Source organism: Cetorhinus maximus, chromosome 23 (genome assembly GCF_964194155.1).
Source record: "Cetorhinus maximus chromosome 23, sCetMax3.hap1.1, whole genome shotgun sequence".
Lineage (NCBI taxonomy): Eukaryota > Metazoa > Chordata > Chondrichthyes > Lamniformes > Cetorhinidae > Cetorhinus > Cetorhinus maximus.
In genome coordinates, this window is record NC_135901.1 from 15,931,253 (window position 1) to 15,948,759 (window position 17,507).

Genomic DNA, 17,507 nt, shown 5'->3' on the forward strand with positions numbered 1-17,507 from the left:
CCTCTCATCCTTCAATCACTTACATTTCAATTTTGAAAACAATCCTCTCCACTTGCTGAAAATCTATTCCATTTCTATCTTTACTCAGTTCTGATAAAAGGTCATCAACCTGAAACATTAACTCTACTTGTTTTTCTCCTTTCTCCCCACAGATAGTGCCCAACCTGCTGATTGCTCCCAACATTTCCGGTTTGCCTTCAACTGAAGGTCCATCATCCACTTACCTGGATGAATATCCTTCACTAACCACCCAATCATTCAACTCTGCTAAATGCTCCCACAGCTTTTATATAATGCTAATTGATCTCTTCTGACTACTTAACTGAAGCACCTATGTCAATTTGAAAAAGGTGCAGCCCAGTTTCCATTGACTCATTGTCGCCTCTCAGAATATTTATTATGTAACATCTCCACCATCTCATTGAGCCAATTATTGGTTAATGGAAGCAAAGGGGCATCCAAAGTGACTAACTTGACTCAGAAACCAGCTGTGAAATGTTGCATCCACTTAGACATGATCATGGTCAAGTGAAAAGGCCACCCCCTTGGGACACGACAGTTAAATAGTAGTCAGGGTGCAAGGGGTAGCAATCTCGCCCCCGAATCAAAAGGTTGTAGATTTGTAATCCCATTCCAAAGACATGAGCAGAACATCAAGTCTCACACTCCTCAGTGCCAGTACTGAGGGTGTGCTGCCCTGTCAGAGGGCCAGTATTGAGAGAGTGCTGCTCTGTCAGAGGGTCAGCACTGAGGATGATCTGCACTGTCAGAGGGTCAGAAATGAGGAGCACTGTATTGTTTGAGGGTCAGTACTGAGAGAGTGCTGCAGTGTTGGAGCGGGGGTCAGAACAGAGGGAGTGCTGCCTCTTAGAGGGTCAGCACTGAAGGCAAGATGTACTGAGGGTGTGCTGCACTGTTAGGGGTGGGGAGGGTGAGTACTGAGGGAGCGCCGCCCTGTCGGAGGGTCAGTACTGAGGGAGCGATGCCCGGTCAGAGGGTCAGTACTGAGGGAGCGCTGCACTGACGGAGGGTCAGTATTGAGTGAGTGCTGCACTGTCAGAGGGTGAATACTGAGGGAGTTTGGCACTGTTGGAGATTCAGTACTGAGGGAGTGAAACACTATCAGAGGGTGAGGACTGAGGCAGTGCTGCACAGTTGGAGAGTCAGTGCTGAGGGAGTGCTGCACTGACAGAGGGTGAGTACTGAGGGAATGCTGCAATGTTGGAGGGTGAGTACTGAGGGAATGCTGCAATGTTGGAGGGTGAGTACTGAGGGAACGCTGCCCTGTCGAAGGGTCAGTACTCAGGGAGCACTACCCTGTCAGAGGGTGAGTACTAAGGGAGCGCTGCACTGTTGGAGGGTCAGTGCAGAGGGAGTGCTGCACTGTTGAGGGAGTGGGTTGGGTCAGTACTGAGGGAGTGCAGGCCTGTTGGAGGGTCAGTGCTGAGGGAGTGGTGCACTGTCAGAGGATGTGTTGCCCTGTCGGAGGGTCAGTATTGAGGGAGCACTGCACTGACGGAGGATCAGTATTGAGGGAGTGCTGCACTGTCAGAGGATGAGTCCTGAGGGAATGCTGCACTGTCGGAGGGATGACATTCGGATGACACATTAAACTGAGGCCCTGTCTTCTCCAGTTGGCATTTAGCAGCTAATTCTCTTCAACTGAATTGCTTGTTACCGTTGATGTGCTCCATGCACCCCACCTTCCTGTGGAACTAAGAAATTATTGGGATGATCAATGATTACTGGCCATCTTCTTGTTGTCTCTATCAATGTATGACATTTAATACCCAATCCTCTAGACGTGCTTACACAGGGCTAGGAATTGGTATGGTTAAAATTAAAAACTTTTTTTTAAAACTTAAAGATAGTTTGTCCTGTTGTAAAATTGTTTTTTCATTCTTTCATTTATTGCCCATTCCTAATTGCCTCTTGAGAAGGTGGTGGTGAGCTGCCTTCTTGAACAGCTGCAGGGAGGTGTCAGCTGTGGCTCAGTTCATAGCACCCTCGCCTTTGAATCAGAGGGTTATGGGTTCATGTCCCACTCCCAGAAAACCAAGAACTGTGATTGTACTCGAAAGAGTTGTGACTGTTGATAACTCGAAAGAGTTTGAACAGCTGCAGTCCCTGTGTTGTAGGTACACCCACAGTGCTGTTAGAGAGGGAGTTCCAGCGATAGTGAAGGAATGGCGATATACTTCCAAGTCAGGATAGTATGTGACGTGGAGGAGAACTTCCAGGTGGTGGTGTTCCCATTTAGCTGCTGCCCTTGTCCTTCAAGGCGATGCAGGTTGCAGGTTTGGGACGTACTGTCAAAGGATCCTTGGTGAGTTGCTGCAGTGTATCTTTTAGATGGGGCACACTGCTGCCATTGTGCGTCGGTGGTGGAGGGGGTGAATGTTTGTGGATGTGGTGCCAATCAAGCGGGCTGCTTTGTACTGGATTGTGTCGAGCTTCTTGTGTGTTGTGGGAGCTACACTCATATAGGCAAGTGAAGAGTATTCCATCACACTCCTGACTTGTGCCTTGCAGATGGTGGACAGGCTTTGGGAAGTCAGGAGGTGAGTTACTCACCTCAGAATTCCCAGTCTGTAGCTCTTGTAGCTATAGTATTTTATATGGCTCGTCCAGTTCAGTTTCTGGCCAATGGTGCCCTCCCAAGGTGTTGATAGTGGGGGTTTCAGTGATGGTAGTGTCATTGAACATCAAGGGGAGATGGTTAGATTCTCTCTTGTTGGCAATTGTCATTGCCTGGCACTTAACGATTCACGAATGTTACTTAAAGAAATGGTTCAAATTGTTCATCCCCCAAGATGCTCCTGAGTTTAGTGTGTCACTGTACAATTTAGCTGAGTGCACTGCTAAGGTTATACTGAATGGCGAAGTTTAATCAGTCAGACAATAGATTATTAGGCAAGAAGGGGCCATCATGGAGCAGAAGGGCCTGCTCCGCCATTCAATAAGATCGTAGCTGATCTTCTACCTCACTCCACTTCCTCGCCTGACATATCCCCATATCCCTTAATATCCAAAAACGTATCAATCTCAGTCTTGAATATACTCAACGACTGAGCATCCACAATTTTTTAGGGCAGGGAATTCCAAAGGTTCACAATGCACTGAGCGAAGAACTTTCTCCTCATCTCAGTCCGAAATTGCCAACCCTTTATCCTGAGGCTGCGCCGGCCCGCCGGCCCGCCCACCCACTCCACCACCCACCCACCACCCACCACCCCGCCACCCCACCCCCGCCCCCGCCCCCGCCCCCGTTCTGCCTCTCCAGTCAAGGTGGAAATCCGGACTTGGAAATATATCGCCATTCCTTCACTGTCGCTGGGTCAAAATCTTGGAACTCCCTCTCTAACAGCACAGTGGGTGTACCTACACCACATGGACCGCAGCGGTTCAAATAGGCAGCTCAACACCACCTTCTCAAGGGGCGATTAGGGATGGACAATAAATGTTGGCCCAGCCAACGAAGCCCACATCCTGTGAATGGTTTTTTAAAATAAAGTGATCGCTTATTGTCTCAAATTCTAACTTGATGGTGGACAGATTGGCATATGGTATTTTTTTCAGGCACCATCTCGTTTCTGGGACAGCTTTGCTGAATCATCTAGCACAGTGTGCATGACTAGAGATCGATAAAGATTTGAGCTTTCCATCACAATCTGTAAAGTGAGACAAGGACAGAGGTCACATCTCTACCCAAACGGGAATCAGGATAATTGCGTATATTTCTCAGTATATTCACTGCTTCGAGGCATTATCTCTGTCCAAGAGTGGATTAAGGAGAAGAAAAGGCTTGCGTTGCCATTAAGTTACAGCACAGAAGATGGCTATTTGGCCCATTGTGACTGCTGGCTCTCTGAAAGAACAGTCATGCAAGTTCTGGTACAATCACATTGCTTTTATATTCTGTGCCTCCATTTATAAACTCAAGGAACCCATTTGCTTTTATTACCACCTTATCAACTCTGTTGAGTTGAACAGTAGCCTTGTGGTCATGTTACTGGACTAATAATCTCGAAACGTGAGTTCAAATCCCACCATGGCCAGAAGGAATTTAAATTAGGTTCATTAAATGAATCTGGAATTAAAAGTGAGTAACAGTGATCATGATACTATAATTATTGTTGTAAAAAACCATCTGGTTCATTAATGTCCTTTAGGGAAGGAAATCTGTCATCCTGACCCGGTCTGGCCTGCATGAGATTCCAGAACCACAGCAATGTGGTTGACTCCTAGCTGCCCTCTGCAATGGCCCAGCAAGCCACTCAGTGGAATTCAAGAAGGCAAATCCCCATCATCTTCTCAAGGGGAAATGAGGGAGGGGCAATAAATGCCAGCCATGAATGAACAAAATAAGGGACCTGCCACCTTTAGATTTGGCCCAATGCCTCTCTGCTCATCTCCACATGACCCATACGTTACATTTCGTGGTGGCACAATGATCAAGGGTTGCATTTCATTCTGAGGATACTAGCTTGGGTGCGAGGAAGTGGGAACTTCAGTAAGGAACACAACAACTAAACTCAGAGTAGGTGGCGATGGAAGGTGTTTAGGTGTAGAGAGACTGTATGTAAACTACTTAACATTGTGTTGTGAGCACTCATCCTTTTCTTGTCGTGTTCAGAAGGTGCCAGTGTGTGGTGCACTCATGTTCCTCCATCTTTGGCAGGAAGGGATCATTCTGGCTTCCTGTTATGGTGTGGTGAAGACAGCAGAGACAAGGTGTTTATAGTCTGGGATCCTTAAAAGCCTGTGTCTCTCATGTGGAGACATCAGTTGAAAGTTTCATGGTCTGGTCCGCTTGGCTCTCAGTTGCCAGCGACTGTGCTTCAGCTGTCCCTGTTCCAGAGTCAGTCCCTGTTCCAGAGTCAGCAATGCAAGGTCTTCATGAAGGCTTTGCGGAACGCCACGTTGAAGGTCGTGTAGATGATGGGATTGATGACGTAACCCAGCCAGGCGCAGGCGCTGTAGAGCGCCGGCGGGGTGTAGCACCTCTGGCAGTGGACGTTCAGGATGTGAGTAATGAACAACGGCAGCCAGCAGATGATGAAGACGCCTGCCAATCCGACAGAGAGAGAGAGAGAGAAAGGAAAAGAGTCGTCAATGCACGTGTGGGCCATTTGTCATCGCAACACAGTGACTCGCGAAAGGGTTCCTACCCCACTCAACTCCTCAACCATATGGCAACAGGGCATCCATTAATTACTTATAGTTGTTAGTTCTTTGCTAAAATTCACATTACATCTCTGGCACACAAGCTTACAAATTTGGTATCATCAGTATAGAATCCAATCCTAGAACATAGCGATTTCATACAACTTAGCCTATTGTTCTAGATCATTGTGACACTATAGGACTCAGACTAATCTACTGGGAGTATGGTAACACTATACACAGCCAATTAATCTAGATAATTACATTTCCGTGCAGCTTGGCCTATTGCTCTAGAACTTTGCGGTCTGGTGGAACGCAGCCTATTGTTCTAGATCACATCAAAACCCATGAACTTGGACTGTTGATCTAAATCATTGTGCTACAATGCAACTTAACCTATGGTTCTAGATCACTGTGCCACAACGAAACTTTGCCTATTTTTCTAGATCATTTCAAGACTATGGAAGTTAGTCCACAGTTAAAGAGCATGTAATTTAGCCTACAGTCCAAGATCATTGCAAGATCCAAGGAATCTATCCTGTTCTTCGAAATCATTGAGACACAATGGAACCTCGTCTATTGTTCTAGATAGTTGTAACTACATAGAACTCGGTCTGTTGTTCTAGACCATTGTAAGAACCGGTAGACGTTTGCCTATTCTCGATCATTGTGACACAACAGCACCTAACCAATTGTTCTAGACCACCGAGACGGTGGATCTTGGGCTATTGTTCTAGAGCATTGTGACTCGGTGGAACATAGTCTATTGTTCTAGTTTGTTCTCGACTCACCTAAGACAACCACCAACATTTGTTGCTTTCTTCTCCCTCTGGTGGGACAGTTTGCTTTCGCTGCTGATTTGGCCACTGGCACCTGTTTCTCATCTGACACCATCCACACCACAAAAGCGCTCCGCCTGAAGAACCTTGCTCGGCCATCGCACTCGGGGTCCGCGGATACCTCGATGGGGGAAGGGGCCTTCCATTTAGCAGCCATCAGGCACGATCTGGAAGTGGTCCCGAGCTGGAAAGGCAGCGGAGTTCCTATTGGCCTTGACCTCTCTGGAGGCCCCACAAAGCGGGCTTTCTCAGATTCTTCGGAGTAAGGGATTGCTTCTCGCACCAGTGTCTAGGATGCCAAAAAGAAGAGAAAATGGGTGTTACCAACAGCCAATAGCACAGACCAGAGCACACACAAATCACAGGAGAGGACAAGGAAGGGAATGACAAAGGGCCCTTGTCTCCAAGTCACCATTTTGTACATGGGGTGTGGGCAGTCAACTTGTTCACAGAATCATACTGCACAGGAGAAGGCCATTAAGCCCATCGAACCTTTGCTGGCTCTTTGAAAGAGCTTTCCAATTAGTCCCACACTTCCGCCCGCTCTTAGCCTAACAGCCCAGCAAATTTTTCCCCTTCAACTATTTATCCAGTTCCCCTTTTGAAAGTTCCTACTGAATCTGCTTCCACCGCCCTTTCAGGCAGTGCCTTCCAGATCACAGAAACTCACTGTGCAAAAAGAAAAAAAAATCTCTTCATCTCCCCCTCTTTCTTTCACTGATTCTCTTCAATCTGTGTCCCTCTGGTTACCGACCCTCCTGACACAGGAATCAGTTTCTCCTTATTTACTCTATCCGAACCCCTCATGATTTCACCCATCTCGATTAAATCTCTCTTTTAACATTCTCTGCTCTAAGGAGAACAATCCCAACTTCTCCAATCTCCCCATGGAAGTGAAAGGAATTGGGGTTCTGTGCGATGGTAATGGATCCATCTATTAACATTCTGCGCAATAGGACTGAAGGAGAAGGGGCTTGTTCCGTTGGGATTGTGTACAATGGGAGTGAGTGGGAAGAGGTTTGGGTCCATTGAGATTCTGTGCGATGGCAGCGAATGGGAAGAGAGTTGATCAATAACCTTTGGAATGATTGGTGACCTTAGTGACAAGTGGGAATTTCGGCCACTCAAATTGAACTGGGAATTTGTCAATCAGCTCCGAGGATTCTGATGTCTCCAGATGAGGCCTCACCAATTTCTTTTTACTCACACTGGTGCTCCCGTTTGATTGGACCATTAAAGTGCAAAGTTTGACATCTTCCGGGTGTGTGCACTTATTCTGAAACTAAATAAAACAAAAAATGGAATTATCGACCCTGGCAACAGTGTAGGCACGAACATGGATACAAATACTTCATATTGGCCATAAAGAAAACCCATTGTTTACAACTTGAATTGAGAGATTATCCATTAAATAGGGCAAAAATCCTTTCAAAATTACTGACTTAAGTACTGCATTTTAAAAACATTACTCGTTCATGGGATGTGGGCTTCGCCGGCTGGGCCAGCATTTGTTGCCCATCCCTAATTGCCCCTTGAGAAGGTGGGGGTAAGCTGCCTTCTTGAACCGTTGCAGTCCATGTGGTATAGGTACACCCATTGCTGCTAGGGAGGGAGCTCCAGGATTTTGACCCAGTGACAGTGAAGGAACAGCCGATGTATTTCTAAGTCAGGATAGTGAGTGACTTGGTGAGGAACCTCCAGGTGGTGGTGTTCCCATCTATCTGCTACCCTTGTCCTTCTAGATGGTCATGGTCATGGGTTTGGGAGGTACGGTCTAAGGAGGCTTGGTGAGTTGCTGCAGTGCGTCTTGTAGATGGTACTCTGTGCTGCCACTGTGCGTCGGTGGTGGAGGGAGTGAATGTTTCAGGTGGAATATGATTGTGTGAAACGTACAGTAATATTGCACAAGGAAATTTCACTCTAAAATGCATGTTTTTTAAATAATAAAGCAAGATACTGTCCCCTTCAAACACTCCCAGGACAGGTACAGCACGGGGTTAGATACAGAGTAAAGCTCCCTCCACACTGTCCCCACCAAACACTCCCAGGACAGGTACAGCACGGGGTTAGATACAGAGTAAAGCTCACTCTACACTGTCCCCATCAAACACTCCCAGGGCAGGTACTACATGGGGTTAAATGTATATTTCCCTCTATCCCTGCCAATCTGCAGCCTCTTACAAATGACCAACATCCTATACTTGTGGTGACATCACTTCCTCAGTCATCCTGTATCCTCCCTTAAATGGCAGGTTGAAAGCAACTCTGCATCATGACAGCGTGTCTGATACAAAATGGATCGAAGCCACTCTAACCCATGTCGAATTGAACCCGTGCAGCCTCTACGCAAAGCAAAGTTGGGCAGGATTTAATTGCAATGTCTAGAGGTTAAAGGTCAGTCACTTACACCACGCCCAGTACGCACATCCCCTCATTTTAATATTTGAGCTTGTTATTTACTCTTTCGGCCTTTATGGGCGGTTGGGTTTCATGCTCCATGGCAACGCTGATCCTCTTAGCTGCCATGCGCTTCCTCCTCCATCTCAGCATGGCATAGATCTGGACGTAAACTAACAGCGTCATGATGATGGGAACGTAGAAGGAGACAATGGAAGAATATAAGATGAAAGAAGTGTTCATGATGGTACAGATGGTCTCTTCCCTTTTATCTGGAAGAGGACAGAGCACATTCCTGGTCTCCATAATTGCAAAAACTGTCATTGAGCACTGGGGAAGGTGTAACTAAAGGTTCACAAAGATGGCACTCGAATTACGAGCTTATAACTATCAGGCAAGACTGAACAGGCTGGGACTCTTTCCTCTAGAAAAGAGAAGGCTGAGGGGTGACCTGATAGAAGCCTTTAAAACTATGAAAGAGTTTTGACAGGGTGAACGTAGAGAAGTTGTTTCCATTTTTGGGGTGGGGTGGGGGAGGGTAGGGCTGGTGGGAGACCAGAACTAGACGGCCCTCAATATAAGATAGTCACTAGTGTTGTATGTGCCTGCATGCCACTGTAATGTAAAGGTACACGGCAGAGTAAGGGTTAGAGAGGGACTGGAGAATAGCACCACCCACGGTATGATGTATAAAGTCACATGGTAACAGACTGAGAGAACAGTCTAGAGAGAACACTCTGGAACCAGCCTGCGAGGTAGCAGCGCCATGCATGACAGTAACTTGAGATCTGTAAATAGATAAAGAGTTCATGTTTAAATCTACAAGTCTCAAGGTCACATCGTTGAGACACCACTGCACACCATAATACAATATGGTTGGCAGTGGTGGGATACCAGCACTATCAGTATAGGGCAACAACTTGTAAATCCAATGGGGAATTCAGGAGAAACTTCTTCACCCAGAGAGTGGGGAAAATGTGGAACACACTCCCACAGGGAGTGGTTGAGGTTAATAATATCGATGTATTTAATGGGGAAGTTGGATAAACAAATGAGGGAGAAAGGAATAGAAGGAAATGATGATAGGGGAGATAAAGAGGGGGTGGGAGTGGGCTCATGTGGAGTATAAATTCTCCTCCTCCCCACCTATGGTTGTTTTCCCGATTCTCTTCAATCTGTGGTCCTCTGGTTACCGACCCTCCTGCCACTGGAAACACTTTCTCCTTATTTACTCTGTCAAAACCTCATGATTTTGCATGCCTCAATTAAATCTCCCCCTGAACTTTCTCTGCTCTAAGGAGAATAATCCCAGCTGATCCGGTCTCTCCATATAACTGAATTCCCCAATCCTTGGGACTGCTGTGAGAATTCTCATGCCGCTCCCTTATCATAGAAGGAGACAATAGAGGAATAAAAGTTGAAAGAAGGGTTCTTTATGGGCACAGCTTACCAGGGTGTTTTCTTAGCCCGAAAGAAGCGGGCATGAGATTGCGAAGGACAGCATCCAAACCATGGTTATCATCAACGTGACTCTCCGCTTGGATATTGTAGAGCATTGGCATGGCACCCGCTGTATACCTGCAAGGGGTGTACAAGAAACAGGTTAGAGCTGTTAATGAACCGGATGGTCTTTAAAAAGCTCCAAAATAGGTGGTGAGTGAAGCAGGGAAATAAGTTCAATAGGTCAAATGGCGTACTCCTGTAGCCATGACAACCAAGGGAGGTTGAGGATGAGGATCCATTGATCCAATCGGAAAAAGGTACACAATACTCCCAAGAACTAGCAAACAACCAGACAAATCGGAGCAGGAGGAGGCCATTCGGCCTCTCGAGCCTGCCCCACCCATTCAATAAGATCATGGATGATGTTCTACTTCAACTCCACTTTCCCACCCTCAGTGCCCAAAAATCTATCAATCTGAGTCTTGAGTATACCCAATGATGGAGCATCCATAGCTCTCTGGGGTACATAATTCCAAAGATTCCCAATCCTCTGAGTGAAGAAATTTCTCCTCATCTCAGTCCAAAATGGCTGACCTCTTAACCTAAGACTGTGACCCCCACCATTGTTCCAGACTACCCAGCCAGGGGAGGGGGTGGGGGTTAACAGCCTCCCAGAATCGACCCTGTTAAACCCCTGAAGAATTTTGTACATTTCAATTAGATCACCTCTCATTCTTCTAAACTCCAGAGAATATAGGGCCATTCTGCTCAATCTCCCCTCATAGGACATCCCTCTCATCCCAGGAATGAGTTTAGTTAGAGTTAGGGATGGGGTTAGGGAGTTAAGGATGGGGTTAAGGAGTTAGGGTTAGGAGTAGGGAGTTAGGGATGGGGTTAGGTTAGGGGTAGTGAGTTAGGCGTGGGGTTTGGGGAGTTAGGGATGCGGTTAGGGCTGGAGTTGGGAGTTGGGATGGGGTTGGAGAGTTAGGGATGGGGTTAGGGAGTTAGGGTTGGGTTTGAGGTTAGGGGTAGGGTTAGGGATCCAGAACTGTGCACAATATTCGGGTGTAGTCTCACCAAAGATCTATATAATTATTTTAAGATTTCTTTACTTTTATATGCCAATCCGTTTGCAATAAAAGCGAACATGCCATTTACCTTTCGAGTTCCTTGCTGTACCTACATGCTGACTTTCTGTGATTCGTGTACAAGGAGACCCAGGTCCCTCTGCACACCAATATTTCCCAGTTTCCCACCATTTCCAACCAGGATCACAAGCGGGACAGCCGCTCCCATGGGAGGGTCCCATTCTCTATTGAGCTGCAGGGAGGAGGGGGCGAACCTTGTCAATGCACATCTGGAGAACCTGGAGTAATGAAAGGGCCTCTCGCTGGCCGTTGGGTCTCGCTGGCCCCACTTCTCCCAAAACTAGGGAGCCCAGGGAAAGTAATGGAGGAAGGAGGGAGGGTGGTGGGTAAAGGCCTGAGGAGGGAGGTGGGGGCGGGGGGTGGTGAAGAGAGGGAGGAAGAGTCTAATTACCCTTGTACAGCCCAGAGGGCACTCCACTGACAATGGCACACGTGTGTCCTGTACCCCACTGGAGCCCTGATGTGTATGAATTCAGATGGACACATCACAAATTATGAATAAGGAGCACGAGTAGGCCACTCGGCCCCTTGAGCCTGTTCTGCCATTCAATAAGATCTTGGCTGACCTGATTGTAACCTCAACCCCACATTCCTGCCTACCCCCGATAACCTTTCAACCCCTTGTTAACGAAGAACTTATCGAGCTCTGCCTTAGAAATATTCAAAGACTCTGCATCTACCGCCTTTTGAGGAAGAGAGTTCCAAAGACTCACGACCCTCTGTGAGAAAATAGTTCTCCTCATCTCTGTCTTAAATGAGCGACCCCTTATTTTTAAACAGTGACCCCTCGTTCTAGATTCTCCCACAAGAGGAAACATCCTCTCCACATCCACCCTGTCAAGACCCCTCGGGATCTTAAATGTTTCAATCAAGTCACCTCTTACTCATCTAAATTCCAGTGGATACGAGCCTAACCTGTCCAACCTTTCCTCATAAGACAATCCACACATTCTTTGTATTAGCCTGGTAAACATCTTCTGAACTGCTTCTAACGCATTGACACCTTTCCTTAAATAAGGTGACCAATACTGTACACAGTACTCCAGATACGGTCTCACCAGTGCCCCGTAGAACTGAAGCATAACCTCCCTACAATCAATTCTCCTCGCAATAAACGATAACATTCTATTAGCCTTCCTAATTACTTGATGTAAAGGCTATTAGCCTTTTGTGATTCATGCACTAGGACACCCAGATCCCTTTGCATCTCAGAGCTCTGCAATCTCTCACCATTTAGATAATATGCCTATTTTTTATTCTTCCTGTCACAGCCCCGCCACCCGGTGCCAAAAGGGCTGGAGAGAAGCAAGTTGTCCGCTACCATTTTAAGTCTGTTGCTGTGCAGTTTCCGCCAGGTGGAGTGAAATTAAACTCCTTTTCCCGATCATCTCAGGACTTCACAGCACCGAAGAAGGCTATTCTTCATCTATTCTGCATTTCCTACACTGCCAAAATCCGCGAGGTTATAACTCTTGGGAAAGACTGAACAGGCTGGGGCTCTTTTCTCTAGAAATGAGAAAGCTGAGGGGTGACCTGATTATGACGATGAAAGGGGTTTTTCGATAGGGTAGAGAAAGTCTTTCTATCTGTGTGGGGTGAGACCAGAACTAAGGGCTATCAATATTTGATTGTCACTAAAAGGTGAGATGGTGGCATAGCATTAGTGTTTGGACTACTAAGCCAGAGGCCTAGGCTAATGCTCTGGGAGACATGGGTTCAATTCCCACCACAGTGGTAGGTGGAATTTAAATTCAATTAATAAATCTGGAATTGAAAGCTAGTCTCAGTAATGGTGACCATCAATTGTCATAAATACCCTGTTTGTTTCACTGATGTACTTTCGGGAAGGAAAGTGTGATAGAGTTGATTTTCTAGGCAGCTTTGCTTGGTGGAAACGTTGAACTTTATTTACAAGACGGCAGCAGCAGTTACATGTGTGCATCTAACTCTATATCTAGAGAAGAATTCTCTCCTCGTGGGTCCCCGTGCTGCTAACTCATTGGTCCATACAGATCATGTGATCTTACAACACGGGAGTATTCTTAAAGCTACAGTCCTACATTTATCAGAACTATAATTACTGCAGCCACCCCCCCACCCCGCCCCCACCCCCGCCCCCGCCCCCGCCCCCGCCCCCAACCTTAAACTTTTCTCTACCTTTTGTATTTATCTCATGCCATCACAATATTTACACAGGTCATGAAATTACAAATTCAGTCTTTAAGATGGTTTCCTGATCTGTGTGGAATGTCGAAGCTCCACGACTTCTGATTCTTTTGCAGGAACCATATTCTCTGGAACCGCATTAACATCAGGTACCTCATTAGGCACAGGCAGTTCAGTGTCTTCCACTCCGACAGAGACATCGGAGACATGTCTGTCCATGGTTGAGCAACTTTAACAGGAACCATAGCTGCACACATCCAGACAAGCGGGGATTATTCCATCACACTCCTGACTTGTGCCTTGTAGATGGTGGACATGCTTTGGGGAGTCAGGAGGTGAGTTACTTGTCGCAGGATTCCTAGCCTTTGACCTGCTCTTGTAGCCACAGTATTTAAATGGCTCCTCCAGGTGTTGGTAAGGAGGACTTAGGGTCGACGGGGCTGAGATTGCTGTTGTCGTTTCCGGTGCCTATGTCAATGCCAGATGGCCCATGCTGTTTCGTTCCTTTTTCGAGACTTTGTAGCGGTTTTGATACAACTGAGTGTCAGCTTGGCCATTTCAGAGGGCATTTAGGAGTCAACCACATTGCTGTGGGTCTGGGGTCACATGTAGGCCAGACCAGGTAAGGATGACCTCCTTAAAGGGGCATTAGTGAACCAGATGGGTTTTCACAACAATCAACAATGGTTTCATGGTTATCGTAAGACTTTTAATTCCAGATTTTTACTGAATTCAAATTCCACCATCTGAACCCACCACCGTTCGAACCCAGGCCCCCAGAGCATTACCCTGGGTCTCTGGACTACTAGTCCAGCGACAATACCACTACGCCATCGCCTCCCCTAACTGGGAAGTGGGAGAGCAGAAGAGAAGGAGAGAGAGAGACTGGAGAGAACGGGAGAGCAGGAGAGAAGGAGAGAGAGAGACCGGGGAGAATGGGAGAGTGGGAGAGAAGGAGAGAGAAACTGGAGAGAATGGCAGAGCAGGAGAGAAGGAGAGAGAGACCTGGGAGAATGGAAGGGTGGGAGAGAGACTGGGGGGAGTGGGAGAGCGGGAGAGAAGGAGAGAGAGACTCGAGAGAATGGGAGAGTGGTAGAGAGAGACCAGAGAGAACGGGAGAGCGGGAGAGAGAGACTGGAGAGAATGGGAGAGCGGGAGAGGAGAGAGAGACCATGGGGAGTGGGAGAGTGGGATAGAAGGAGAGACCGGGGTGTGGGAGAGTGGGAGGGAAGGAGAGACCGGGGAGAACGGGAGAGCGAGAGAGAGAGACCAGGGAAAATGGGAGAGCGGGAGAGAAGGAGACACCGGGGGTGTGGGAGAGAAGGAGAGAGAGAACAGGGAGAGTGGGCGAGCGGGAGAGAAGGAGAGGGAGACTGGTGGAGTGGGACAGTAGGAGGGAAGGAGAGGGAGACTAGGAGGGAAGGAGACAGAGACTAGGAGGAGTGGGAGAGAAGGTGACAGAGACTGGGGAGAGTGGGAGAGCGGGAGAGAAGGAGACAGAGACTGGGAGGAGTGGGAGAGCAGGCGAGGAGAGGAAGATCAGGGGGAGTGGGAGAGCAGGAAGGAAGGGGAGGGAGACCAGGGAGTGGGAGAGCAGGAAGGAAAGGGACGGAGACCAGGGAGTGGGAGAGAACAAGAGAGAGAGACTGGGTTTGGGAGAGCAGGAGAGAAGGAGAGAAAGAGAGACCGGTGAGAATGGGAGAGCGGGTGAGAAGGAGAGGGAGACCAGGAGGAGTGGGAGAGTGGGAGAGAAGGAGAGGGAGACCGGGGAAGTGGGAGAGCGGGAGAGAACGAGAAGGAGAGTGGGGAGAATGGGAGAGTCGGAGGGAAGGAGAGAGAGAGACTGGGGAGAGTGGGAGAGCAGCAGAGGAGGAGAGGGAAAACGGAAGAGGGAGAGGAAGGCGGACGTGACAGAGAACCAGAAGAAAACAGTGACAAAAACAAGCAAATGTGCTAGTTAGTGACTGTGGAGGATGCACAATCCAGTGTGTGGGCAGAAAGAAATGAATCATAAAATCTTACAACACAGGAAGAGGCCATTCAGCCCATTGTGCTTGTGTTGGCTCTCGGAAAGATCTATCCAATTAGTCCCACTTCCCCCACGTTGCTCTTTCCCCCATAGCCCTGAAAACATTTCCCCCTCAAGTATTTGTTCAATTCCCCTTTTGAAAGTTCCTGTTGAATCTGCTTCCACCACCCTTTCAGGCAGCACCTCCCAGATCACAACAACTCGCTGTGTAAAAAAAAAAAATCCCCCTCATCTCCCCCTCTGGTTCTTTTCCCGATTCTCTTCAATCTGTGTCCCTCTGTTCACCGACCCTCCTGCCACTGGAAACAGTTTCTCCTTGTTTACTCCAGCGAAAACCCTGATGGTCGTAGGTAAGGTGTCACGATATCAATGCCCAATCATTTACAGCTCAAATAGCTGACTGTGAAGGTGCCAGTCTTTACCAGGTGTGGCAGGAGGGCACCAGCAGCCTTTTCCTGGCTCCGTACTGTTTTCCCCGGAGCTGTGCCGAACCCATAAGACCATAAGACATAGGAGCAGAAATTAGACCATTCGGCCCATCGAGTCTGCTCTGCCATTCAATCATGGCTGATAAGTTTCTCAACCCCAATCTCCCGCCTTCGCCCCGTAACCTTTGATCCCCTTACCAATCAAGAACCTATCTATCTCGGTCTTAAATACACTCAATGACCTGGCCTCCACAGCCTTCTGTGGCAATGAATTCCATAGATTCACCACTCTCTGGCTAAAGAAGTTTCTCCTCATCTCTGTTCTAAAAGGTCTTCCCTTTACTCTGGGGCTGTGCTCTCGGGTCCTAGTCTCTCTTACTAATGGAAACATCTTCCCCACGTCCACTCTATCCAGGCCTTTCAGTATTCTGTAAGTTTCAATTAAATCCCCCCTCATCCTTCTAAACTCCATCCCAGAGTCCTTATACGTTCCTCATATGTTAAGCCTTTCATTCCTTGGATCGTTCTCGTGAACCACCTCTGGACCCTTTCCAGGGCCAGAACATTCTTCCTGAGGTACGGGGCCCGAAATTGCTCACAATATTCTAAATGTGGTCTGACCAGAGCCTTATAAAGCCTCAGCAGCACATCCCTGCTTTTATATTCTAGTCCTCTCGAAATAAATGTCAACATTGCATTTGCCTTCCTAACTACCGATTCAACCTGCAAGTTAACCTTAAGAGAATCCTGGACTAGAACTCCCAAGTCCCTTTGCACTCCAGATTGCTGAATTCTCTCCCCATTTAGAAAATAGTCTATGCCTCTATTCTTCCTACCAAAGTGCATGACCTCACATTTCCCCACGTTGTATTCCATCTGCCACTTATTCGCCCATTCTCCTAACCTGTCCAACTCCTTCTGCAGCCTCCCCGCCTCCTCAATACTACCTGTCCCTCCACCTATCTTTGTATCATCTGCAAACTTAGCCAGAATGCCCTCAGTTCCTTCATCTCGATCATTAATGTATAAAGTGAAAAGTTGTGGTCCAAATACTGACCCCTGCAGAACTCCATTAATCACCGGCCGCCATTTTGAGAAAGACCCCCTTATCCCCACTCTCTACCTCCTGCCAGATAGCCAATCTTCTATCCATGCTAGTACCTTGCCTCTAACACCATCGGCTCTTATCTTACTGAGCAGCCTCCTGTGCGGCACCTTGTCAAAGGCCTTCTGGAAGTCCAAGTAGATAACATCAATTGGCTCTCCTTTGTCTAACCTACTCGTTACCTCCTTAAAGAATTCTAACAGATTTGTCAGGCATGACCTCCCCTTGATGAAACCATGCTGACTTTGCCCTATTTTACCATGCACTTCCAAGTATTCTGAAATCTCATCCTTAATAATGGACTCTAAAATCTTACCAACGACCGAGGTTGTTGAACCCACTGCCTGAGAAACAAAATTCCGGTGCTCCAGAGCTGTCCCCTATTCCCCACGAGGGAGGCAGTGCGGCACCTTCGAGAGGGAGTGGGTTACCACAGGGCGGTACAAATATGTGTTGACAGGACTGAACCCAACCAGTTTGGATATAGAAAGAAAACTTGGCAGAAATTTTGCTCCCATTCACCAAATTTGTGCAGCACTGAAGGAGACCATTGAGCCCATTGAGTCCGTGCCAGCACTTCTGACGAGCGATCGGGTTAGTCTCACTACCACCACCCCCACCCTAACTCTTTCCCTTAAATGCTATTCACCTCGACCACTCCCTATGGGAGCGAGTTCCACATTCTCCCCACTCTCTGGGTAAATTCTCCTGAATTCCCCATTGGATTTATTAATGACTACCTGATATTGATAACTACTAACCACCCCTACCCCCACGGCCCAGTTC

At 47.6% G+C, this 17,507-nt stretch overlaps 1 protein-coding gene across 1 annotated transcript; it reads right to left on the reverse strand.

Annotated features, from left to right (window-relative positions):
* Positions 1 to 4,880: 4,880 nt before the first annotated feature.
* On the reverse strand, positions 4,881 to 15,684 carry LOC144697846 (D(2) dopamine receptor A-like). Its single transcript, XM_078569820.1, has 6 exons — positions 15,611 to 15,684; positions 9,853 to 9,980; positions 8,466 to 8,674; positions 7,195 to 7,287; positions 5,958 to 6,294; positions 4,881 to 5,068 (listed from the first exon to the last, which is right to left on the reverse strand). Exons 1-6 carry the CDS (start codon positions 15,682 to 15,684, stop codon positions 4,881 to 4,883), a joined length of 1,029 nt encoding a protein of 342 aa, XP_078425946.1.
* Between the last annotated feature and the right edge of the window lie 1,823 nt (positions 15,685 to 17,507).

Coding starts and splice junctions, on each gene's coding strand:
- LOC144697846 (XM_078569820.1), bottom strand. CDS start 15,684: ATGGGTTCGGCACAGCTCCGGGGAAAACAGTACGGAGCCAGGAAAAGG. Junction 7,288..8,465: donor CGCCCATAAAGGCCGAAAGA/GTAAATAACAAG, acceptor TGTTTTATTTAG/TTTCAGAATAAGTGCACACA. Junction 5,069..5,957: donor AATGTTGGTGGTTGTCTTAG/GTGAGTCGAGAA, acceptor TCGGATTGGCAG/GCGTCTTCATCATCTGCTGG.